We start from the raw sequence: 25,841 nt of genomic DNA, 5'->3' as shown, positions 1-25,841 counted from the left end.
GTGCGTAGTTGGCGCTTCTAAGTAAACTCCTCACGTAATTTAAGAGTACTTTATGTTTAGTTAATTTTATAGACCAAGTTCGGTTACAATCCCTATCGTTTCTCGACTCGTCATATTTAATTGGGTGCTAGTCCCTTTCTTCTCTGGTTCAGTTTGGAATCCGGAGCTGTGTCATTTTCCCGTGTGATGAGAATGAGCTCTGTCTTAGTGAAGTCTAAACTTAAGTCTTTGGTTTTAGTTCAGCTAGGAATTTCGTCAAGAGCACTTTCGATGACCTCATTCATCGTTGTCGTATAAAATATTTGGTTTAGGTTGAAATAGCTTAGTAGTCAACTGTGGAACCATTGTTCTAACCTAGGTCTCACTAAAAAGAAAAAATGTTTATGTACGTATTTATGTAGGTAATTAAAATTTTTTTTCTTAATTTCACTTTTTGTCTTTTAGTTTAAATTTAACTCTTAAAACTTTTGCAGTATGGCATATGAAAGCCACGCTCAGAAAAATTGAAATATTTAAAAGTTTGATTATTTATCTGAAAAATTCAATGATTCGCGTATATTTAAACCAACTTTTTCGAATTAATTAATTACTCTTAAAAAAACCAACGAAGTAAATAATTTTAAAAATAACTGAACCAAAAAGAAAATCGTATTAACTGTTAAAAGTAATTGGTATTGATTCTTATTAATTATTTATTTATTTATTGTGTACGATTATAATGTACGAATATAATATAATATATATAGGAATACACATTGTACTTTCTATAGCTTGCTAAATGTAATATAGTGAGTACAAAGCCATTATATCATATATATATAACATTTTGTGTGCTTTACGTAGTCGTGACTGAACAAAGAGTAATTAAATATAAAAAATAATTGATCCATGTTATTTAAAAAAGCGAATAATTGCATGAATGCATACAAGGAGTAGCAATTAAAAAAAATACTGAATCCTTTGTGAACATTTCAATCAAAAAAGAAATATACGATATTGCTTACAATACTAAATGTAAAATAATTTCTCTATAAATATTGTATATGAATATATTTCAACAATAGCGAAAAGTTTCGTTCCGCTTTCATAGAGAACTATATCCCTCTTGCAACCTACCTGCCACAATTTATATTTCAATTAAACTCAATAAAATCTCAACTGCATTCAAGTGAGGCAATTTAATAAATTTCCAGCAGGTGAACTTCCCAATGCATTAAATTAGCTGCCCCTCCAGCCCCTTCGGCTTTCGAATACGAATATATTGGACGGGAAGTACTTACGTTTCGTAGATTTTACTGATATGCTAATAAGCCCCTCTCAAAAGGACATTAAATGTGATTTAATTATAAAGTCCTTACGCATAAACTGTAAGCATTTTACTTGTATTATTCCGGATTAAACATAAATAACAAAACATTCAAATGTAATTATCCTTTAAGACCGTTACTTATTCTCGTTTCGGTACTTAAATTTACTGCGGAGTTAAGGTTACGATTTTTGCATAATTAAATCTAAATAAATTTTCGACTTCTGGTTATGTCTTGCTTCATTTCTTCGTCGGGAAAAATATGCTATTATGGGGTCTAGAAACTTCAAGCTTTTCGGAAAAAAATTTTTATTTTATTGCTTTAAAGTTTTGGGGTTTTTAAAATTGATGCATATTTTTAATTTTATTAAAGCTAAAAAATTTTAAAATAGATTATTTACAAAAAAATTGCAAATTCTATTTAGCACTTTATTGTTAAAAACAATTTGGAATAATATAAAATTGATTTTAATAAAAAAAAAATTGAGTAGTTATATAAAATTATCATACATTATCTTTATAAAGCAGATTAGAAGAAATAATGCCATCACTACAAGTTTCCAATTATTTGAAGTATTGATGCGAGTAGATGTTTTACTTAAACAAGTAACCCCAATCCAGAGGAAGTAAATATTTTTTAAATGAAGATTTGAAATTATAGTTTCTTACGTTAAGAAGTTCCTTAAACGATATGGAATGTTAGCTCCCGATACATTATTTACATTTCATATTTATCAATGATGAAAATCTGAAAAAAAATTGAATGTTTTGTTTAATAATAAAAGAATAGAACTTCAAGGGGTTGATGAAGAAGATAGGTTGGTCAATGCATATGGGGAATAGTTTTGTATATAAAATGAGTGGCAAATTCCTATAGAGTTTCTCAGACTGGAACTGAGATGGCACTAATAAATAATATTAAAGAGAGACTACTTTTCTACTTACACTCAGAAAAATATGCTCTTACCACATACTGGTTAAATTGATCTGATCATTTTGTTAAAGAATTTTTAGCTTATGCGATAAAAAAAATGTGTAAATCAACATGTGGTATGGTTTCACCAACACCATGCGTCGAGTAAGAATATTTTGACCTGAGATTATTTTTCTGATTGCATTAATAATTCATTAAAATTTTTAAGAATACTATCTTAGATCAGAAAGGAAGCTAATAGTGAAGGAATATCAATGTCTACAAATTTAATTAAATTAGTCTTTTGGTCAGCTATTTAGTTTTTTTGGACATTGCAAAATACGCATTAATAGACGTCTTTGGGAAATAACTATTGGTTTATTCTAAACATTGATTGGCACAAATCAGTAATTGGATTTTCTCTAGTGAGCACTTTTTGAAAAAATTTAATATGCCTCTTAGGTTTTGAACACAACGCTTAAATAATATATATGTTAAATGGTAATAAATGGTAATACCAAATACTGTAGTCTGCTCATGGTATTTTATACATAATAATCAAGCTTATTCATTCATTGGTTGCTCATTTTCGACAACAATATTTCTTTTCATATAATTTAAATTTCTTTATTCAAGTACTTTAAAGTTATTTTCAACTTTCTTGAAGCCTAAAATATTTTATGGGAATTAGAGATTCAATATTTAAACTTTAACTTAATTGTAGAGTTAAGCAAACAATTTTTGTTTAGCATCCAACTGATTACTTTTCATAACTTTTCCGTTTGTTTGTTTTTTCTTTTACAACCAACAGGCACAAAGGTTTTCTGAAAGACTGCCCGAATGGTTTACTAACAGAACAAGTAAGTATACAAAAAAACAAATATATATATATATAAAATAAAAAAAAAAATAAAATTATGCAAAAAAACATAAAATAAGCCAATAAGCAAAAGCTAAGCAAAAATGTTTATATAAGTTTTACTAGAAAACTGATTTGCATAAGACGGGAAAACTCCCGCCGCAATGTAATTGCGCATTTTAAGTAGAAAATTTCTTTCGGTGCTTTTATCTGCTGTTGTTCTTTACTACTTTATTGCTATGGATAAATATTTTCCTTAACTCCAAACATGGTCGTATAAGGAAAATCAACAGAACATTTGCAGAGTAGGACAAGCATGCATACGAGGCCGTATTATTATTATTGCTTTCATAAGTTTATGTTATTTCGAATATAAAAAGTCCCCTCATCGTCTCCTCGTCTAAGCAAACGAAAATCGTGCCGGAACGAATTCGAGTATCGTTAGCAAGCCCACGCATTCGAGACGAGTGCGCCGAAAAGTATGCCTCGAGGAAATTCTTAATGATATGTTGTTCAACGCCTTACACATTTTTGCTGCTTCGACAGCCAACGCCAATGCCGTTAACAACATTCACAATAAAATTGTGGCGCCATATTTTACACATATTTTTGTTTTGCTCCTCGACAAGATGTTTTAACGCTTGTTCCGTTGTACTTTTCCACATTTCTCCTATTTTTCTTATTTATTTTTCTTGTTTCGAGTTTTATTTATTTTTATTTTTATTTTTATTCATTATAATAAAAAACATATTTTGCATGTACGAGTAGGTTTTAAACTTCAATAACTTTTTGCAGGGTTTTATTAAGATCTACAAACAATTCTTCCCTCAAGGAGATCCTAGCAAATTCGCGTCGCTTGTATTTCGGGTTTTCGATGAGAACAACGTAAGTAGTCGAAATTAAAAAAAATATTTCATATTTTTACTTCAATGTGACTGTTCTAATTTTAAGTATTTAATGTATTAATTAAACCAACATTCATATATATATATTATTTTTATATGTGTGTTCTGCATAAACAATTATGATAAATTTCACTTTATTTGTCTTTTTCTCATCAAATTGAAAATTTCATTTTTTCTAAAAATAATTTTTTGATATTTTCTATTTAAACCTAATAGGATGGTGCCATTGAATTTGAGGAGTTCATTAGAGCGTTATCAATCACATCGCGCGGAAATTTAGATGAAAAATTACACTGTAAGTAGCATTTAAAATGTTATTTATTTTAGAGTTATGAGTTATGAATGCGAAATGGTTATTGAGCTGTTTTACATATTGACTTATGTGATATTATAGCTTTGACATTTATAAAAAAAATATTAAATTTGTACAGAAATGTCATATGATGCGAAAGATAAATTTTCGAATAGATAAGAATTTCTGTGGTCCAGATATTTATAATACGTCAAAGTGAAAAAGTAGTTTGAAGTGGTTACCATATATTTAAATTGTCATTATCATTTATTAGTGGTGTGGAACATGCTGCATATATATAACGTGCTTTCCATTATGTAGCTGCCCCAATGTTTTGAACAAATTTTTGTGCATATTTCATCGTGATGTTTCCCCGTTAACGGTTACTAAGTACTCAGCTGCAGTTGCCTTGCTTAGAAAATGATTAAGCTACACACTTCTTCATGGTTTATCTATTGCATGAAGAAATTGTTTCTATTGTGTTTAACAATACTTAAATATATCTTCTTTTCACTAATGTTGACCTATTATAAGTTAATACAGTATGCAATTTACTGGCTAATTTATTATCTTTGAATAATTATGTAAAATCAAGTCTACACATTTTTATAAAATAACTCCCATGTGAGCCACTTTTACAAACCTTAATATATGCTTTATCGAAATCTTTATTATAAATAAATAAATAATAACTGTGGTAACAGTTCTCTTAGGATATATAAAGCATTCAATGTCATCAGTGCTTGTATCAGAGCTTTTTTGTTGTTTGTTTTTGTTGTTGCTATGCAAAATCTACTCACCTATTTCTTTCGATTTAATTTTAATAAATAAAAACTTTATTTTTGATTACTTAAAGAATAGGAATACTAAAATTTTAAATTTTGAATTATTATAACTGATATCAGAGTTACTATTCTAAGCAGAAAAATTTTAAACACTGCTTTTAGGGGCATTTAGACCGTATGGTATAGTCAATGATGGTTTATTTTCAATTACCTAAAGAATAGGAATACTATTATATTACATTACTATTACTATTAAATATATATATGAAATTTTTATGTTCTTTTTTTTAATTTATATTTATTATAATATATAACTATGATTGATATCAAAGCTATTATACTAATGTGTTAATTTTTAAATACTGCTTTTAGGGGCATTCAGACTATATGATGTGGACAATGATGGATATATAACGAGGGAAGAGATGTATAATATAGTGGATGCAATATACCAGATGGTGGTAAGAAGATATATTGGTTTGATATATAAACAAAATAAGTAAACATATAAGAAAAGCATTTAAATTGCTTATTATTTGCTTCTACATACCATTCTACATATCATTTACTTTCACATAAATTGCTGTTAATTCATTTACTTCTCTATACGTTATCTTATTATATCCATTTACATATTTCTAAATTTTACATATTACATATATATTTACATACTTTATATTCTTTTATTTTTTATTTCGACTGAAGGGTCAGCAGCCACAAACCGAAGATGAAAATACACCACAAAAGCGAGTGGATAAAATATTCGATCAGATGGATAAGAATCATGATGATCGTTTAACACTAGAAGAATTTCGTGAGGGTAGTAAAGCTGATCCTCGTATAGTTCAGGCGTTAAGTTTAGGTGGTGATTAACCAAAAGAGTCTTAGTTTAATCCTGACAAAGATTAAACGAGCCAATAAAAAAAAATAATACATAACACTAACGAAGTACACAAAATCAAAAAATCAAAATAAAACAAGAGAAACAAAACAAACAACAGAATAGAACATAAAAGGGATATCATAGAAACTAAAGAACATTAACAGGTATAAGAAGAAACATGAAACATATGCCATATGCTATATACTATATATAATGTAAGGAAATAGTTTACAGAATTATATTCACAGAATCATCACAGAGTACACTGTAAAAAATTGAATAGAACATTTCACATACATAACAAAAAAACATTTAAACAAAAACAAATACACATAAAATCGTTTATAGTTTATTAAGAAAAGGAAAATTAAAACTTCAGTACTTGATTACCACCAAAGTCGAATAAAAAGGTGCGTTTTACAAAAGCAACATTTTTGAAAATTTTAGATTAGTTTTATTAAACAATATATTAATAATTAATATATAATACACATTTAATTGCAAGATATACAAAATTTGCATATGAAGCTTAAATTTAATTGAAAGCTTAAATTTACTGGCATAAGGACGAAAATTTTAATGTCAACAAACAATTTGCGGCCAAATGCGAGTTCAACAAATAGCAAAAACTAAATTTAATTACAAAAGAGAATATTATGAAAATTTAACACCAATTTAAAATAATTGAAATTGCTTTTATATATTTAACATATATTAAACTAAAAAAATTATAAGGATATTATATTATAGTAGTTGAAAGCGTGTTCGATTGTTATTACATTAAAAAGTTATAAAAATGGAATTTTATTTTGGCAGTTGCTTGCAGTTTAAAAATAAATCACAGAAACAAAAACAAAAACAATTAAATTGAACATTGGATATAGTTAACAATATAATAAAATATATTTAAAATTGAGTAAAAAAAATTTGACTATAATCATTTCATTACAATTCTATTAAAATATTTTCATTTGCAGCGCTTTGCTTTAAAAGGTAACAAATTTACTTAATACATACATTTATTATATAAATTTTTAAATCAAATTGATTTTATTTATCAAGTACATATTTTAAAATTAAAATTTTTCGCTTGATTTTAATACAACTCATTTTAACAAAGCAATATAAATTATTTAAATATTTAAATTAATTTTATTATTTATATTTGGTTTCGCATATTTTTCGAAATCTAATATTAATATTAATAATTAACATTAAATTAACATTGATATTAACAGTAGTGTTAACGCTATGTTATGTGTTTATGTTATTAACAGAACTAATCGATAAAATGCTATGCAGCTTTAAGACGATTTTGAGCTGCGGCGAAGATTCATTAACAAAACAATTTGTATAATAGAAATGTTATATATTTGATATATATTGAATCGTTTAACTCCTAACTCCTGTTAACTCCTGTTTTTAATATAGATTTGTTAGAATATGTCTGACAAAGATATAAGTTCATAGTTTTTTTATGTATCTGACTTCACTTTCAAGAATCTGCTTCTTCAATGCAGAGCATTGAGTATTATTGTGAATATTGAAGTGTTAGATTATTGTATAATAATCTTAATTTTTAATTTATAATCTATTTATTTTCTAATAATCTCAGACAATATTTTAGATGGATTTCTATATGTAGCAGAATTCATTTCAAAAATCTACGTCTTCTTTAGAGTGTATTGAGTAGTCTTCTAAAAAGTGATACGTTACAGTACTCCTAATAAAGATGCAGCTGACTTTTAAAAATCTGCTTCTTCTTGAAGGTGCATTGGGTTATGCTGTATTGAAGTGTTAGAATATTCGTAATAAGTACCTTAATTTATTATATTCAGTAGTTTGTTTATAGCTGCGTTCATCCTCAAAAATCGGTTTCTTACTTGGCGTACACTGGGTTTTATGTTAAATATAGTTACATTAGATTTTTCTAATAATGGTCCCAGATTATTGCTTAAGTTGGATTTTCTTATTCAGCGGAAATTACTCTCAAAAATCTGTGTTTTCTCGGGAAAGTTTCTGGTAGTGTTCTAAAATCATATGTCTTAGAACATTTTTATTAATGATCTAAGTATGTAACTCTTTGTAGCCGACTTCATTTCCAAAAATCTGTTTCCTTCCTGGGATGCATTGGATAATGTTGTAAAGACTGATGTACTACAATGTTTATAATAAAGATCTAAGAATATTGCTTCATTATGTTGAAGCTGTTTGAGCCAGTGCACTTAAGCACTTTTACTTTTTCTTAACTCGAGGTATTGTCAAAACCCCTCTTTACGCATTGACTAGATTATTGTTTATCACTTCATCAGACTAAGCAATAATTGATCTCAGATCTGCATACCTCCCCGAGGAGCCTGTAACCATTCTGAGAATTTATAACGCGGTGTTGCTTCAGATAGTTCGCATTATGAAGATGACTTCAAAAATGGTCAACATTATAATCTGAGTGTAAGTACAAGTCTTTTTTAATTAAAAAATATTGATCATTTGCTGACAAAGTTGCAATAGTGACACTTCTTAAAAATTAATTTTATTTTTAAAAAGTTTTTTTAATTTTAATATTTAAGTATCTAATTAAATTAAATAAAATTTATTTGCTTTGTTGAAATGAGTTATTGTACAATTTTCTTAGCATGTATATAAATTACTCAAATTTTATTGTACTATACTCAATACTTTTTGCATGTTTTAATAAAACGTTTAACAATTTTTTCTTCTTTATAATATATTTAAAATATTTTTAGTAAATAAAATTTTAGACACTTTTCAAACGACTACATATTCTCTTCTACTACACTTTTTACTTCACAGCTTAATAAAGTTATATTTGATACAATATCTATTAGGGTTATTATATGTTTTATAATCTATATATATGTAAAGCAATTCATTTACATATATATCGTATTATATACTTGGATATTGTAGAAAATATATCGGCATATTAAGTACTTGAAAGAACAACACGTACTATACAATTATATATCACCATTCTAAAATAATTTCTCTTTTATATGTGGTTCAGCTTTATTCTTTTAATCTTTGTAATAAAGTAAAAAAAAACAATATTTAATATTAATTATAAATATAAAGCATAAAATTATATAAATCCAAATATTAAAAATAGTAAAAATAAAAAATAAAAGTATTTAGCTCTAAATCGAAATACACTATTGTATAATTAAATCTAATTAAAATTGCTATGCAAATATCCTTTTTCTCTATATACTATGTTTCCTCCTAATTCCTCCCTTGAAACTTATTTGTATATTTAAATTACTTCTCAAACAATACTTAAAATATGAGAACTAAGCTATTGCTTTGCTTTGTACCGTAAAAGTTGTTGCTCTTAATTTTTCATGAAAAACTTTTTAATTTTTTCTTGAATTCTTTTTATTTCTGAATAATTCTTACAGCCAAAACAATTGCAATGCTTTATGTTTTAGTGGATTTTAGTAAAAAAGGATTTGTATATTTCTTTATCTGCATAATCCCTGTATTTAATTTGGCTTAATAATAGTACTTTTTTGTTAGCACATTTGGCTTTAATATTTTTGCTATTAAAAATTAAATTCAAATTAAATTTTTTTTTTATAGAAATTTTAACGCAAATTATTTTTTCTTTCTTCATATAATCATATAAAACATTGAAGATACTTAGGATTTATTTATTTCGAATATGTGTAATTGGTTATTAAAAATTTGTCAAATATTTTAATTCGATTTGTTTTCTTTTTTTTTATTTAAAACTAATTAAAGTAAAAAGTTTTGAAAGCAAAAAGTTCAGTTGTAATATTTCAATATTTATATTTGTAAATATTTATTATTTTTTTATTCTTTATTATTTTAATCAGATGTATTTATGGTTAAAAATTCATAATGGACTTCAAATCAGCATATTAAAAAAAATTAAAATTTGACGTGGAGTATATAAATGACTTATTTTTTCATGTATTTAACATATGTTAAGCATTACTTAAATATTTAATTTAATAAAATCAAATTTTTAAAATATTTTTGTAATTATTAAAATATTTTTTATTTTCTTAATTTTAATTTTATTTTAATTTGAAAAATTCTTAAAAAAATACAAATTTTATTGCAAAAAAATATTTGTTCCTTCATCGAAAAAAAAAACATTTTTACAGTTTTAAAAATATCATAAATTGTTTTTATTATTTAATTATTTTTGATGTTCTTATGTATTTATTTATTTTTTTTTGTCACACATGTTCTATTAGTGCAGTTTTTTTAAAATAATCTAAATGATTAAATTATATTATCATATACTTTGCTGAAATTGCAACTGAACTTTTTTGGATACATTAGAATAATAAAAAATTAACTTAAAAATAATTTTAATTTTAATTTTATTTAGATAAAATTTTTGCCTAAGCTCAGATTAATGAAAAAAACTGCTTAAAAAAAAATCAATAGATATTTTTAACGCACTGCACTTTTACTAATAAAAATACGACTTACGAAAATTTAAACTATTTTTTACTAATAATCACCAATTTAATATAAATATTAGTTTAAATCTATATAATTATAAGTGCAATATTTAATTGAGATAAACTCTCATTTAAATTTATGAATCTATAAACTTGACTATCAACTGTGAAAAATTTCTTCAGAAGCATAATTTCACAGAACACACTTAGCAGATTGGGTTTAAGACTAGTGGGGAAGTATGTTATATTGAGAATAAGGGAGACAAGAGAGAGCAACGTTAATAAAGTTGAAAATAAAACAATAATTCTCAGAGACAGTAGATAGATTAAAAGTAAACTACAAAATCAGTCTATAAAAATAATTAAATCAATGAGAGGTCCTAGTCATGAAAAAAGTTGAATTAGTGGAATCCGAAAAAAAACTGTCACTCAAATTTGTTCAATAAACCAGTTAAGAAAACCTTTCTCTATGAAGTTAGATTTGTTTTATTTTATATTCGATATAATATAATCAATCAAACATTATAATGAATATAATAATTTTATAATAATAATATAATATATATATATTATTTTTATTATACTATTTATTATATTATAATACATTAATTTTATAATCAATTAAGAAAAGGTTTGGCTTCTGAAGAAATTTTTTCTTCAGTCCTGATGTGAAAGCAATTAGCACAGTGATATGCCATATTTCTGATAGCAAATTTGTTAAATCAAATTTTATGTAAGTTATAAGATTATCAGAATAATAAATAAATACTTATGGAAAGCACAAAAAGTTAAAAAAAAATAAAGTCCTTGCTAAATCTAGACACCGAAGTTTACAGCTGTAAACTTGGTAAAAACTTTAAAAGTAAGTTTAGATCACAGCAAAACTGTATGATTGTTAATAAATTTATTATACAAAAATATTTATAAAAAACATTTAAAAATTAATTTTTATCTAAATGTGTTTTAAGCACAATTTCTTATGCCTTTATCCTCACTGAAATTCTTCTAATATACACAAATATAATTATAAAAAATATATACAAAATAAAGCTAACTAATAAATTATTATACTTCAATATATATATAAATAAATTAAGTCAAACTTTAGCCGCAACAATCAATTTCAACGCTTACTTTATTTTACTCAAAAATGCTATATATACATAAAAAAGATATAAATTTAAATAAATAAAAAAAAAATATTAAATTAAATGCTTTTATAATTAAAAGTAAGAACATCAATTATTTGCTAATGCAAGCTACGTAAGAACAAAAAATTTATAAAAAAATTTTAATACTAAAATTGATATCTAAAAAATTATTTGTATATAGTTAAAATAAATAGTTTTAAGCAAAAACAATGAAATAAAACACCGAATATATGTTTATAATAAAATATATGTTTTATTTTGAATTGTAAATTAAATTTTTAAACAAAAATATTACATTTAAAATAAAATAAATAATAAAACAGAATTATGCAAAATTAAAGCTTAAAGTTCAATCATTAAATATATTTAATATACAAAGCATTAAATTATTGTATTGGAAAAAAATAATTTTATTTTAATTAATACAATATACATGATAGCTACTTTATGTATATTTACTGTGTTAATTAATTAATATTATTAGAAAAAGAGAACATTAATGAAAAAGGCCTAAATAATGATTAAGCAATATTATTTCATAGTAAAATATTTTATTTTTAAGAGGCGATAAGGTTATTAATATGTAAATTAATAATTAAAAATACATATATCATATTAAATTCATAAAATATATATTATAAAAAAATGATATTAAAGTTTTTTTGAAAAATTTTAATTATTATTTAATTATATTTGGTATAAATACATATTGTGGCATTAATATTAAAAATATAAAAAAAAGAAATTATGTTCGAAATGAGCATAAAAAATAAATGAATTATTGAGTGAAAATGCTAAAGTACGTAAACAGAGGTTTTTCGTGTTATATTATTAAATAAAGAAATTTAAATTTTTTAAATATTTTAAAATTAAAATAAATACAAAATTCGCAATTAAATTATCCACATTATTAATTCAATATAAAGTTTAAATAAAATCTTCTGTTTTGGTTGATACGAGGTTTTTTAAATTTTTTTTCAAGTGTATTAGGTAGGTGTCAACAAATTGGTTTTTAATTATATTTATAAGTATTTTTTCACATTTTAAAATATTTTTAAATTTTTTTTATAAGCGCTTAGTGCTTGCTTTTGCTTTTAAAAAGCTTAGAGGGATTCAAGGTGAGTTGTCAATATAATCGGTTAAATTATTAAGTGTCAAGGTGTTAACTTAAATTTATATATTCCAAAATAAATTTTGTATTTTAGACTAAAAATTTTCACAAAAACTATGTAGGCGTTCAACACAATAAGTCAAGAGATCTTGGTCGATCCTTAAAATCGCCGGTATAATCCTAGTAGTCGTACTTATTTTTAAAAATCATAAATAATATAATGGAATTGTTTTGTTATAGAGAACTGTAACTGTAACTGAGCGTCTACATTGGCAAGACTTTGGCAAGTTTTTAATGTTCCATTTCAAATACGTACAATTTTGGAATTTAAAAATTTAGAAATCTATATAACTTACTGAAAAACTGATAGTATATGCAAAAATTTTACTAAAGTCTAACTAATATAGATACATTGTGAAGAAGAACAGTGATGTAACGAAAAACTATATATTGTAGAATTGTTTTCAGCTATTTCTTTAATACATGATTTATTTTTGTTTAGTTTCCTTTCATAATAAAGTACACTACATAATCGAAAGACTAACTATATAACATAACGATAAAACAGCAGTTATTCTACTGCAATATAACATATATATTCGTGTTTCAAAGTATTTGAGCATAACGATATTCAAGCAATTGGAGTGAAACAAAATATGCATCTCCTATCTTACGAAAGAACGAAGCCTTCCATGTACAATAAGAACTGTTCTAGTTCTTACTAGGACAACTGTCTTAACTGTAACTGTCTTATGCAAGACAGTGTGCATGACATAATATGACCATTCGTTTACCTCCCCTATACTAACTTGAGTTCAGTCGATTGTTGGACCGCATTGAAGTGGCTAGGATTTTCTGCATTGATCTTGTTTGACTTTAATTTAAATACCAGTCGTCTCTAATTTATTCTCACTCCTAAACAAACTTTCACACTATTATTACCTATCCACATCTTAATCTATGCATACGCCTTTTAAGCTATTTTCTCAATAGAGCTCTGTAGGCTACAAAAAACAAAAATTAACAAAAAAAGGAGTTCGGATATTAATACTTATATATATTATTCAAAACTGAGCTTTATGCCTAAAACGATATATCTTATTTACACTTTTAAGACTATAAAATCAGTAGATGCATTACAGTTGTTACTTACTATATAAGGGCACTATTTCTAATTAAGCAAACATAGTTATACTTAAACTTAATCTACATTAAAGCTTAGTCCAAGCACTTTTCACTTAACTGTTATTTTAACATATTCAGTTTAATGAAACTAATATAAGATTATACTAAAATTAAAATTAAGCAATTAATTTCACTCTTCGAAGCATTCTTAAGCTTAAGTTTACATTCCTTAAATAATATTAGATAAGCATAACGCTACTTAGCCTGACCATGGCCGCCAAACGCCCTCCACTTTTATAGCTCTGGCATACGGATGCAATCGTATTTTGTGTGTTGTTGCAACAGTTGTGGTTCCGTAATTATGCGCAGCAGGTGTGCTCTGAGCAGCAATTTCTGCACCATTCATGTTTGCCGTTGATGTAACGAACTGTAGTTTTGGCGTAAACTGGCTCATAGCCATGGCATATCTTTGGTAATTTGCTGTTGTTGCCATACTTCCATTGGGTGTAACTGCATTCACTGGTAGAATCACATTTCCTGCAGCATCCTTTCCTGTTGGCGTTGTTAAAATATTTGGCACATAATTTGCAATATGTTTTATTAAATCACTGCTAATACTGCGATCGTATTTATTCAGAAATTGTGAGACCTCCGCTGCACAATGCTGAAAGCCAGCCCAGAATTTTTCCATATTAATGGTTTCATTGTTGCGTACGAAAAGTGCATTTGTTTCACGTAAACGATGCAAATGGCGCACGGTTAGTTCAAGTATGTCCGCTTTCTCTAGCTTCGATATATTTTCCCCATCCTGTGTGCGAAAGTAGAAAGGAAGTGGATATAATTTATGTTTCAAGACATTTAAGTTTCAAATTAGAAATTTTTTGAAAATATTACTGGTTTGTGCTCTCAAATTGCTTCTCTTCTATGAAAATTGCTTGAATGTATAATAAATATTAAACAGAAATAAAATAACTTTTCATAATAGTTTTTCTCAACAAAAGTTTCTTAAGTTCTTAAAATTCCTCCACAATTTATTTGATTCCAAAAAGTTTTTAACTTTATGAGATTTGATAAAATTTAACAATTATCATATAAATATATATGCACAAAAATTCTTTGTATTGTTATTTTATGGTCTCATTTTTAATATCTCTAAAAATATTTGAAATATAATTGCAAATTATTTCTTGAAAACGAATTGGAAATAAAAAGATTTTTATAAAATATTGAGAACTATCCATTAACTAGAAATTTAATTAGGGGGTATTTAAAGATAAAAAACTGAAAAATTTTTAAAAACTTCTAGAAAATTTTTCTGTAAAAGATCAATCAGTTTAACTGGATGAACTGCAATATCATTTTGCATCAAAATTATTGGAAGCACACATTTCTTGGTAGAGGTATTATTCTTATAAGGATAAATAGATCATTGGATAGATCATTGAATGGTGGAACAGTTAAAATCGTAAAAAGGCGAATACTTCACTGCCGAAAAAATAAATTTCCTGACTGTAATTCAATTATTAACCTATTAGAAATTATACTGCACACAACGACATTTTATCTGCAATGAATTATTATTTATTATATATATATAATTCTTCGAATTTTTTATTATTTACATTCCCAGCGGAATTTGTCTTTCTATATATTATTTAGAAATAATTAATAATAATTAAATAATAATAATATGCAAACTGAAAGAACTGGCAAGCAAACTAAGAGTCTAACGTCAACTATATGAACCTCACGTATTCTGTAATTTAGAATACGTGAAATATGATAAAAAGCATATTGTAGAAGTTTAGCTACTGGAAAGACTTAATTCTTTTTAATTAACTAAAGAGGCAAACTGACATTTCATTAACTATTCAAGACAGTCACCAACAGACTCATTACTCCGATCAAAATTTTTACGGAATTTTTAACTTCAGGTAATGGTTCGATCTGAAAAATATCATCAAATATTTTATCAAACTCTTCAAGACAATCTTGAACAGACTCATTGTACAGGAGAGGGATGATATTAAAATTCTCATAGGAATTCTGTTAGAACTCTTTAGGTTAAGGTACTATCGGAATAAATTCTATTTATCAGGGAAGAATACATATATCTGCTGCTTTTTTCAAATAGATGTTACAAATAGACGTACGAATATGTACATTGATTGTAAATACTCAAAATATATAATATATAAAATATCTAAACAAAACCATGCAAGATGCTTACATTCCTAAAAAAGCCTAAGATCGATTAGAACAAATGAAGTTAGCATAAAGTGCATAATATTCACTACATAATAACTTTAATGTACATATAAAATTATTGCAAAATCTATATGTTAGTCTGTCTTTTACTTGAAACGTTTTTAGTTTTACTGTCAGTTATACAAATAGTTAAGTTCCGATGGCAATTGTATGGGTAGTTCCGATTTCTCCTATATCGTTTCAATCACATTAATCTTTTAGTTGTCCAAGTATTTCATATAAGAATATCAAAGCTGGAAAGAATTTTAATTCTAAGACAAAATAAAATGCCTTGAAATACTTTTAGGTACGGGGATGAATAATTATAATTTTGTTTCTGGCTGGTATGGTCACTTCCAGAATATGGAGAATACAGCTCCATATTTTTTTTTATCCAAATAAAGCATTTTTAATAATTAAAAACGAAGATTTTATATGCGGATAGTTACAAAATCCAAAACACAAAAAAAAAAGAAAATCAAATTGGTTAAATTTTAAATAGTTATGTATTAATAAATTAATATATATTATTAAATTAACCTTTCAGAGGAAAGGAATTAAAAGGATTTCATTATTATTAAGCACTCAATATATTTTCTTGTATGAATACTCCTTTTCGCTTGTCCATACTATATAGTACTACTATATGTATGTAAGGGTTCTTCTGAAAAACTTTTTTTTTTATCAGTTAATATCAGTTGAAATTATTTTCTAGTACTATAAACAGAAATAGATTCTAAAAATAATCTAATTAATAAATGTGCCTATTAATCTGTTGAATGAAAAAATGCGTAAACGTAATATATAATATATAAAACCTTTATTCTACAACAGCGAAGCTTATTTAAAAAACCCTACAAAGTTCATTGGATTAGCTATGATCAAATGTCTGTCAGTTTACCAGTAAGTCAGGTAAATGATAAATGACGTCGGGTACTGTTGGTGAGTTAATACGACTAGGATATTCAATGGAATTTCTTTTTAAAAACAATGGTACTTCCTACAATTATAGAAGGATGAAGAAACTACTCCACAATCCTTTAGAAATATATATTCAGGAGGACTTCAGTCAGATTAAAATTTTATTTTAAAAAGTGTTTTAAACTTTATTAATGATTTTAAACTTTTCGAGTTTTGTACGATAATAGAATGGTTCAATAGACTTAGTTCAGTTCTTATGATCGCAGTTATAAACTATTTTATTTTTAATGATACTCTAAGGATTCAGAAACTTTACTACATCTATTAAAAAATTCTAAAAAATTTTTCACTCAATTTTTAAAGATTTTTTCAATAACTCACCGCTTTCAAAGTTCCCGTCATTAGATCCTTCAGTTCATCCAAACACTTGTTGATTCTGGCACGGCGTTTTCTCTCCAGCATTGGTTTCATTATTTTACGGTACTGATAGGTACGTGACACCGGTTCTAACGGTAGAGAATTTAATAAAAACTGATGATTTGGCGCCATTTTCTTTAAAAACTTCATTCACACTATTTTGAAGTAATTTCAAGCTTTGGTTTTATTTTTGGCTTTTGTTTTTGTTTTTATATTGTTTTTGTTTTTTTTCTTCTCAAATTTACTGATTTTGGTGCATGTAACTTACAAAATAGTTTGCAAAATTTTCAATTGGTTGGTTTCGCGAGCACTTCTTAAGGTTAACGTCTTGACACTTTCGCGTTGTAGTAGAAAATGATCGTTAAGTTGTTGATTGGTACAATTTTATGTAAGCACTTATCTCTTAACGCTTTCTTTGCGAAAGAGATAAACTTGATATTTAGAGCACAACAGTGGCTTGACACGAGCGCAGCAAACAGGCTTGGCAAACAGTCACACACACCGTGACGATGCTTGAAAGCTGCGGTGCGGTAGTGAATACCAAACTTAATGCCGAAACACGTTCCAAGAAGAGTGAGCACTTAAGAGTAGGAAATCGGCTACTGAGTGTGCTACTGGACATAACAGAGTAACAAACTTCTACGTGAAATGCTGGGAGAGGAATTCCATTTTTATGAATGAAATCTGCTGATGATTTCGATATGAATGAAGTGAGCTTTGTGCGCCAAAACACAGCATAAAGTGAAAAAAAATTGCACAAAGTATAAGCACGGAAGGAAATGACAAGCGACAAAGTATGCCTTGTGTTGTTAGAGCCATGCCTGCCTGTCAGAATTGTATGTATGTATGTGTGTGTGTTGGGTTTGATATAAGCGCACAAACAGCGTGCGGCTTTTATTTGTTTGTTGACGTTCTTTATTTTTTTGTTTTGAATATTTTTTTTCTTTGTGAAATATATGGCAAAATTACATTTTGTTGTTGTTTTTATTGTATTTTATTATTGTCTTTTGAAGATTTCTTCATTGTTTTTGTTTTCTAGTTGGAAGTGTTGTGAAAATAAACAAAACAATAAAATGAGAAATTGTTGGGAGTGCGCTAATCTCGTTACGGACGTAGTTTTGGAATTTGCTTCTGTTTTTTTTTGCTTTTTTGGTTTTGGTTAATATGTTTTTGCGTGTGTTACTCAAGGCATTTTTGCTGTGTGGTAAAATATGACAATGACTCCCGTGGGATAGTTGGCGACTTCAAAGTGGGCATAAGCACCAAAGCAATAATATTGAGTAAGAAAAAGTATCAGCGGAAATGGAGCAATAAATAAAGAAGGAATTTCAAAATAAAGACAAACGCAGATCAAAATTTTTATGTTTTTGTTTTCAAAGAGTTTTGATGAATGCAGGTTTATTCTGCCTTACTAAGTAGATTTTATGGACCCATTGGTATGCAAAATTTATAAAGAGGTGTTTCGAACAGTAGTGAACTACAACAACAAAAATTATTTAATATTATTTTAATGATTTAAATTTTGGGCTGACCATATAGCTGTTTCGAGTATTGCCAAATATCCATCGTTAGCGGTCTTGGAAATAATTCTTGTATATAATTATTCGTAAATAATTTTTTTTTTGAGACCGCACGTGCCAGGAATCGAACTCGTCAGGACAAAATTTGTAAAATATTTATAATATTATATTATTTTATTTCTTAAACATGTTAAATTCTATCATCATATGAGATCAGATCAGATCAAATGAGGTTATAATAAAAAAGAAAAAAAAGAAAAAGAATAATTAGTGGACAAATGATCTTGACATATGACGATTTTCATATGAGGTTATAATAAAAAACAAAAAAAAAATAAAAATATTATTAGTGTACCAATGATCTTGACGTATGACGGTTTTCATATGAAGTTATAGTAAACACAAAAAAAAAGAATAATTAGTGGACCAATGATCTTGAGGTATGATGGTTTTGTTACCAAATAACAATTTAATAGAATGCACACTTAGAGATGATTATCAGACACTTTTCTTCAATTTAAAATCAGCACCACTTGCTAACGTAACCGTAACTAAAAACATAGTCCTTATATCATGAAATTTCGATTAAGCACATTTTTTATTTTGATCCATTCTATGGAGGATTAGCGAGATAGGTGAAGTTATTGATCTTTATCTATAAGCTGGTAAATCTTATGATTTGACATTGTCGTAAATTGAGACTTGCGATGATGTAGGTTCAGCCTAGTAGTATATAATTTAATTTTGATAGTCTAGTGTTTTATAAGAGCCAATAATATATTAAGATATCTTTTTTGTTTTCATAGAATAAATCTAAAATTGTTATGTGACGATAAAAGTCACGGTTATACTAGCTGCTCTGGCGATATTCAACCAATTTCTGTTAGTCTGTACCACATAGACTAATTCCAAAAGCTATGATATTTACTAAAAAGGCTATCTTATCTATATTACCTGGCTGCTGTGGCTATATTTAAGTAACGTGTGTTAGCCTATGGAGTATAGATCCAATATAAAATTATATATCTGAACAATAAAGTCAGTGCCACCATGGAAAATAACATACAAGTTTAAATAGAGTAGTTAAAGTAGATTAATGCAAATAAATAAATAGATCAAATCCAAAATTACAGATTTGGACTATAACTGCCATACCACCCTGAACCTGGCTTTTGTATTAACTTTTAAACAATCTCTGTTAGCTTTTAGCGTATATATCAATTCTAAAGGATATGATATTGACTATGAAGGCTATGTTATCTACATTTAAGTAACTTCTGTAACACAGATTATATATCTGGACTTGTAAACACAGCGCCATCATTGGCTTTGATATAGAAAACAAAAAAAAAAATAATTTATAGAGTAGGTTAGATAAAGAAGAATTATTAATGTAGATTAGTTAAAGCGGATTAGGTACAGTAAATTGAATAGAAGAGATTAGCTGTTTGAGTCGCTCGATTATATATACAAATAGTTGAACTGTTTTCGATCATTTGAGGTGTTTGATATAAGATTTGGAATTATAAGATATTCAAGCAATTTGAGCATCGTGATATTCAAAATATGCTTTGAGTAAATCAGTAATGTCTATTATTAAATAATAAATAAAAAAATGAAGCTGATTTGTATGATTCATACTATTTAACATCAGCGCATGACAAATTTCTGCAATATGAATCGCCTTTATTGACTTTATCTCACTTCTGGCAGCGTAACAGTTCCCACGGTGAATAGCACAGTAACATGATCATGTTGAATCACAGCATCAATGATGCGATAAGGAAAAACAAAAAAAAAATCTAAAGCTATGCGAGACTGACAGTCCAACAAACATCAGTTTCTGCTGATTAGACAAGCACAAAACATAAGCAACATTAGCAACACTGGCAACAGTCGCAACTGCAGAAGCTATAACATCAGCAACAACAACAACTACAACAATAGTAACTACAATATGAGGAGCATTGGCAAGTTATAAAAAAAACATAGTGGCAGCTAATACGATTGTGCCCCGCAAGCATTTTCACATCTTTCGAAGTGTTCTTATGACAATAAAAGTAATTGAAGCTTAGCACCGAGCACTGAAGTTGCTGGCTTATGTCGAGTGCTTACAATGTCGAAAGGAAATGTGATTTTTACTACTGCTATGCTATCTTGCGGGTGGGCTAGGGGAGTAGAATATGAGGAGAGCTCATGAAAGAAGTTTCCATTTACAAAATCTGATTAAGCAGAAGACAGCAGATTGAAGACTTGTTGCGTAATTTTTATCTAAATTTTTTTAATATTTTTTTATGTGAATTTCAAATGCGAGCAAAATTTACGACTTTGGCGCACAAAATGAAAACTCACTTGACACAGCTTAAATAAACAAATAATATCGTAAAATATTTTATAAACAATTTTAATTGTTTACTATATAACACTTATTTCTCAACTTAATGAATTAACGATAACTTTTTTTTGCTGGCAAGTACACAATTGAAAATTCTTTTAAATACAATGTAGATAAAGCTCTTGAGATAGAAGCAAATAGAAGACAGTGAAGAAATTAATTCGCATTTTTTTAATTGGAGACAATATCTTTAACGTTACTTATTGAAAATGACACACTGTGTATTTATTGACTTACTGAACTAATATTATATAAATTGTACAGTAAACCCCCTAGCACCTGTCACACAAGCAGTCAATGTTCACAGTTTAAATAGAGGCTAATGTAAAGCAATACTCTCCAGTTGTGAAATTTTTATAAAATAATAAATAAATTAAAAAATTTTTACACATCAGAGCTTTATTTGTAAAAAATGCTTTCATAAAAAGGCCGATATCTGAAAGTCCTTATTCTTATCTGAAATGTACGGTTAAATAAAACTTTTTGAATAGTTCATTTGTGACTGATTTAACTGAATAGTGCTTTAAGAGTAAAAATTAACAATATTAAAAATGCGAATAGAATGAAAGAGTAATTGTTTTGCATGAAATTTAATTTGTTATAAGTTTTTTTTATCAATGAATGTAAAATATTACAATAAAATCAAGTGACTTACATTAATTAAACCCTTTAGCTCAATTCAAGCACGCAGTCACTTTTCAATTTGGCTAAAATTTCTACAAATATAATTAAAAGTCAAAATATTTGCTCATAGCTTAAGAAAAGTAAGAAGAAAAAAAATAATAAACGAAAAAAGTGCTATACAACGACACTAAAATTAACTCCTAAGTGGAAAGCACTAAATAGTGAACTACTGTAATATGAAATCCACTTCATCTATAAATTTCTAGTCGTATAACTGCAAACATAGAACTACCAACCCATACTCTGACTTTACGTATGCAATAGTCTGTTAACACTTAATTGTTGGTTTTCATTCCCTCAGTTAGTTATCAGTTACCGATGCAAATAATCTATTACTCTTCGATTACAGAACAATAGTTGGAGACGTTTTGATGTATAGTCGTAGGCTATGTTTATCATCAAACAGATTTGTATAAAGCGAAGAGACTGGAAGCGAAGAGTTGGTCAATACCGACGCTTATAATCTATTACTCTTCGATTACAGAAACAACAATAATGGAACGGTAGTTGGAGATTCTTTGATGTATAGCCGTAGGCTGTATTTATCACCAAGCGGATTTGCATCAAGCGAAGAGACTGGAGATCTTTACTAATTAAATGTATTTAACTAGAGCGTCCTAGAGCATTTAGTGTGCACTATGGTCACTTCAGGCGACTTAAGCAAATTCAGCGATCAAAAATGAAAAATGTTTAGTCACTGTTCCATTTTGTGTACCGCTGTCGCATTTCATAAGCAAATTCCATCGATTAAAAACAACATCTTATGCGTTATTGTCCATGTAGAATCTGAACGGTTATAATTGAGTCAGAATGTAAACAATATAAACAATGACTTGTTCCACACATATACGAATCCATTTAGTCAAAATGTTATTGGTCAACATTTAAAATGATAATCTTAAAGGGGTTTAGATATTTTGATTTTATAAAAATATGTTAAACATTGCAATTTTTAACATTTTTGTTATATAATTTTGAACAGTTAGGATTTAAAAAACATATATTATTTTTATGTGCTCACAAGCACAAATCCAATTTTGTAAGCAATCATCTTTCTATCAAGACTGAAAAAATATTAAAAGAAGCTGGTACGAGTAATAAAAAAGTCATTAGCTAATAGAGCATGCAGGGCAATCGTTTGATTTATGCATTTGAAGTGGAGCCGCTGTCTAATGCCGGCAACGATTGCCGCACACTCGAAATCGCACCAATCGATTTAATGCAATTCAGTTGCATGTCATGTGCATTGCACGCAACAAACTGCAAAATGTCACGTCGCTGGGAAAGAAAGACTGGGGAATGTGCACCAAATATACTGTGACACTTACCACACGAATGACTACTGCAAACCATGTGGCAACCGTGGGAAACTGTTTCAACAGGTGAGGAGTACGCTTGGCACTGCAAACGCGTTCTGATTATTATGCACAAGTTGGGCGAAAAAATTTGTATTTCAATATTTCCACGAAATATTTCAAGTTGACACATAAAATCATTTTAAACTTTTATTAAAAATTCACAAAAGCGTGTTAAATTGAGTTATGGCAAAGGCGCTCAAACATTTTCATATAGACTAAGAAAATATTAACAAATCTTGCATATGATTAGTTTAGAAAATATTCCACATCAGAATAATGATATATATATGTATATATATATGTGCTTTTATTCTGCTGATATAAAAAATTAACAAAAATTTTAAATCCGTTTCAATCATCAGCAATTAATCTCACGCATACTTTTATCTCACGCATATCATTCATTCATAAATTCTAGAAAATGCTGCACTGCTGGCATAATCTCATACCGCAATCGCCAAAGTATCTGGTATTGAGTGTCTTTGTTTAAACAATTTTCGAACTACCGCAGTTACAGCCAAAGCTAGAGTCACAGGCGAAATTGGAATATCAATGCTGACGTTGAATAATCGGTATTTAATTTCTGGAACGTTGCTATATTTTAATAAAGCTTCACACAGTCATTTTATTATTATTATTGTTTATGTTAGGTTAGGTGAGGATAAACCTATATACCTATTGTATTAGTCATTAACGTCCTACGAGAGTTATATATAATCTGTAATAGATTAAATAAGGTGTAGTGTTAATGACGTGTTTCTTTGAAAAGTACACGCAGATTGCAATAGAATATTGTGGTAATCAATAGTATTCTCCAAAGTCTATTGAATAAAGAATAATGTGTAATCGGCCAAATAACGTAGTGTCATTGATGCTTACCTTTAAAGAGCGCACTCAGGTTAGGATATATTATTAAAATAGCCTTAGAGATGCTGGAGTAATGGATAGATAAATATTGGTATGACTTTCCTTATCATTTTAAAAAGCACTACTAAATATAAAACACAATCGTTTATTTAACAATTAAATTGGTCATCATTGGTTATGATAGATTTGTGTAAGAGGAAAATAGAAAATAAGGGAACATTGGTCTACTACGAAAGGTAGTGATAAGAAAAACTGAACTATAGTGATTTAATAAAATAAATAAAATAAGTTCAAATGTCTTCTTAATCGTATTGCTTACTAAATACATAAAAACTCTTTGTGCTATAAAAGAAAGTCAATAACGAAAAAATTTTCTAATTTAAGTATGTGCAATACTATTTTTATGAAAGAATTCTCCCATTTGGTATATATACTATATAATCTATCTAACGCAATTTTGAAAAGTATTTATTGCTTACTGAAAGAACTAAATACTGGTATTTTCGTGTAGCAGATAATTGCGACACTAAGTTTTTTAATTTCGAAGACTTAGGTCCTTTCGTTAAGCAATACAGATTTTTCTATATCGCATATGGAAAATTAGACATGTTGCATATGAGAAGAAGTACACTTCTAGACATTATTTCACATGTAAAAGACAAAAGCGAGAGGGAAGAGTGTTTTGCGAGTAATAATCGAAAGTTTTTGTCAGCAATAACCTAAAGTTGTTGATAGTTTTAAAAGAAATAATGCATCACATATAATATATGTTATGTGGAATCCCAAATACAAGCTAATATCTTTGATTATTCAAAGAACAATCGAATAAATCTGAAAGCAGTATACAACAAGTATAATGGCAACAAAACATCAGAAATGTCAACCAGACCAACCAGACCAGAAATGTCACACAAAAAAAAAAACACAAAAATAACTAAAAACTTATTATTTTGTTAAAACATTTATATCTTCACAAATACCTTAGATACATTGTATAGTACTCTTTCTATTGAAACTGAAATTCAATTAATATGGGAAAAGGGTCTTATGATCAACGGTATTCTGAACAGAATTCGATGTACTTAAAATCAGCTAAAGATAATGGATGGATTTCCAGGTTATTGTAGGATATAAATAGATAGAAAGACCTGTATTAATAGTGACTTGAAAGTGTTTGAAAGTGTTGAAAGTCGAAATGGCATATGAAGAAGCAGAAGGCCAGCCAATCTCATTGTGTTCAGTGAAAGCCAGATAAAAGTATTGGATGCATTTTCAGAAAATCGTTAGGTTGAAAGACAACATCAAATGTTACTTAAAAAGGGTTTCATTAACATTAACTCTGACAACGGAATTGTCATATAAAGAAGAAGAAGAACTCCTAATCTTCTTGGGGTCACTGAAAACCGGATAAAGATACTGGATTCATTTTCGTAGAACATGTACAGATGGGAATAAATTTGACAAATGTTATATGATCACTAATGTTTACAATAAAATTCTTATAAAAAGATAAAGAACGATTCTCAAACTCAATTGGTTGACGGAATGTCAGATGAAGGTACTGGTTGCAATTCGAAGCAATTGTATGACATACACAGGTAAGAAGGTAAGAAGCTTTTAGATATCTTACTATTTTGATTAAGTA

The 25,841-nt window shown here is 27.5% G+C and overlaps 2 protein-coding genes across 2 annotated transcripts in view; one reads left to right on the top strand and one right to left on the bottom strand.

Annotated features, from left to right (window-relative positions):
- LOC119671192 (frequenin-1) overlaps nucleotides 1–5,993 on the top strand; it is a 49,635-nt gene extending 43,642 nt beyond the window's left edge. The window contains exons 3-7 of the mRNA XM_038081746.1: nucleotides 3,031–3,079; nucleotides 3,874–3,963; nucleotides 4,200–4,278; nucleotides 5,433–5,521; nucleotides 5,766–5,993. Coding sequence (XP_037937674.1) covers nucleotides 3,031–3,079; nucleotides 3,874–3,963; nucleotides 4,200–4,278; nucleotides 5,433–5,521; nucleotides 5,766–5,933 — 475 coding nt within the window. The 3' untranslated portion in view covers nucleotides 5,934–5,993. The remainder of the gene's footprint in view (nucleotides 1–3,030; nucleotides 3,080–3,873; nucleotides 3,964–4,199; nucleotides 4,279–5,432; nucleotides 5,522–5,765) is intronic.
- Nucleotides 5,994–13,988: 7,995 nt separating this feature from the next.
- LOC119673520 (enhancer of split mgamma protein-like) lies at nucleotides 13,989–17,532 on the bottom strand. Its single transcript, XM_038084817.1, has 2 exons — nucleotides 17,337–17,532; nucleotides 13,989–14,595 (listed from the first exon to the last, which is right to left on the bottom strand). Exons 1-2 carry the CDS (start codon nucleotides 17,520–17,522, stop codon nucleotides 14,047–14,049), a joined length of 735 nt encoding a protein of 244 aa, XP_037940745.1. The 5' UTR covers nucleotides 17,523–17,532; the 3' UTR covers nucleotides 13,989–14,046.
- Nucleotides 17,533–25,841: the final 8,309 nt, after the last annotated feature.

This window comes from Teleopsis dalmanni, chromosome 1 (genome assembly GCF_002237135.1).
Source record: "Teleopsis dalmanni isolate 2A chromosome 1, ASM223713v2, whole genome shotgun sequence".
NCBI lineage: Eukaryota > Metazoa > Arthropoda > Insecta > Diptera > Diopsidae > Teleopsis > Teleopsis dalmanni.
This window is presented reverse-complemented; position numbering and strand designations above follow the sequence as displayed.

What these genes read in the sequence shown, in the direction of transcription:
- LOC119673520 (XM_038084817.1), bottom strand. Translation starts at nt 17,522, where the DNA reads ATGAAGTTTTTAAAGAAAATGGCGCCAAATCATCAGTTTTTATTAAAT. An exon ending in TGACGGGAACTTTGAAAGCG is followed by an intron (nt 14,596 to 17,336) that starts GTGAGTTATTGA and finishes TTTCGCACACAG; the next exon opens with GATGGGGAAAATATATCGAA.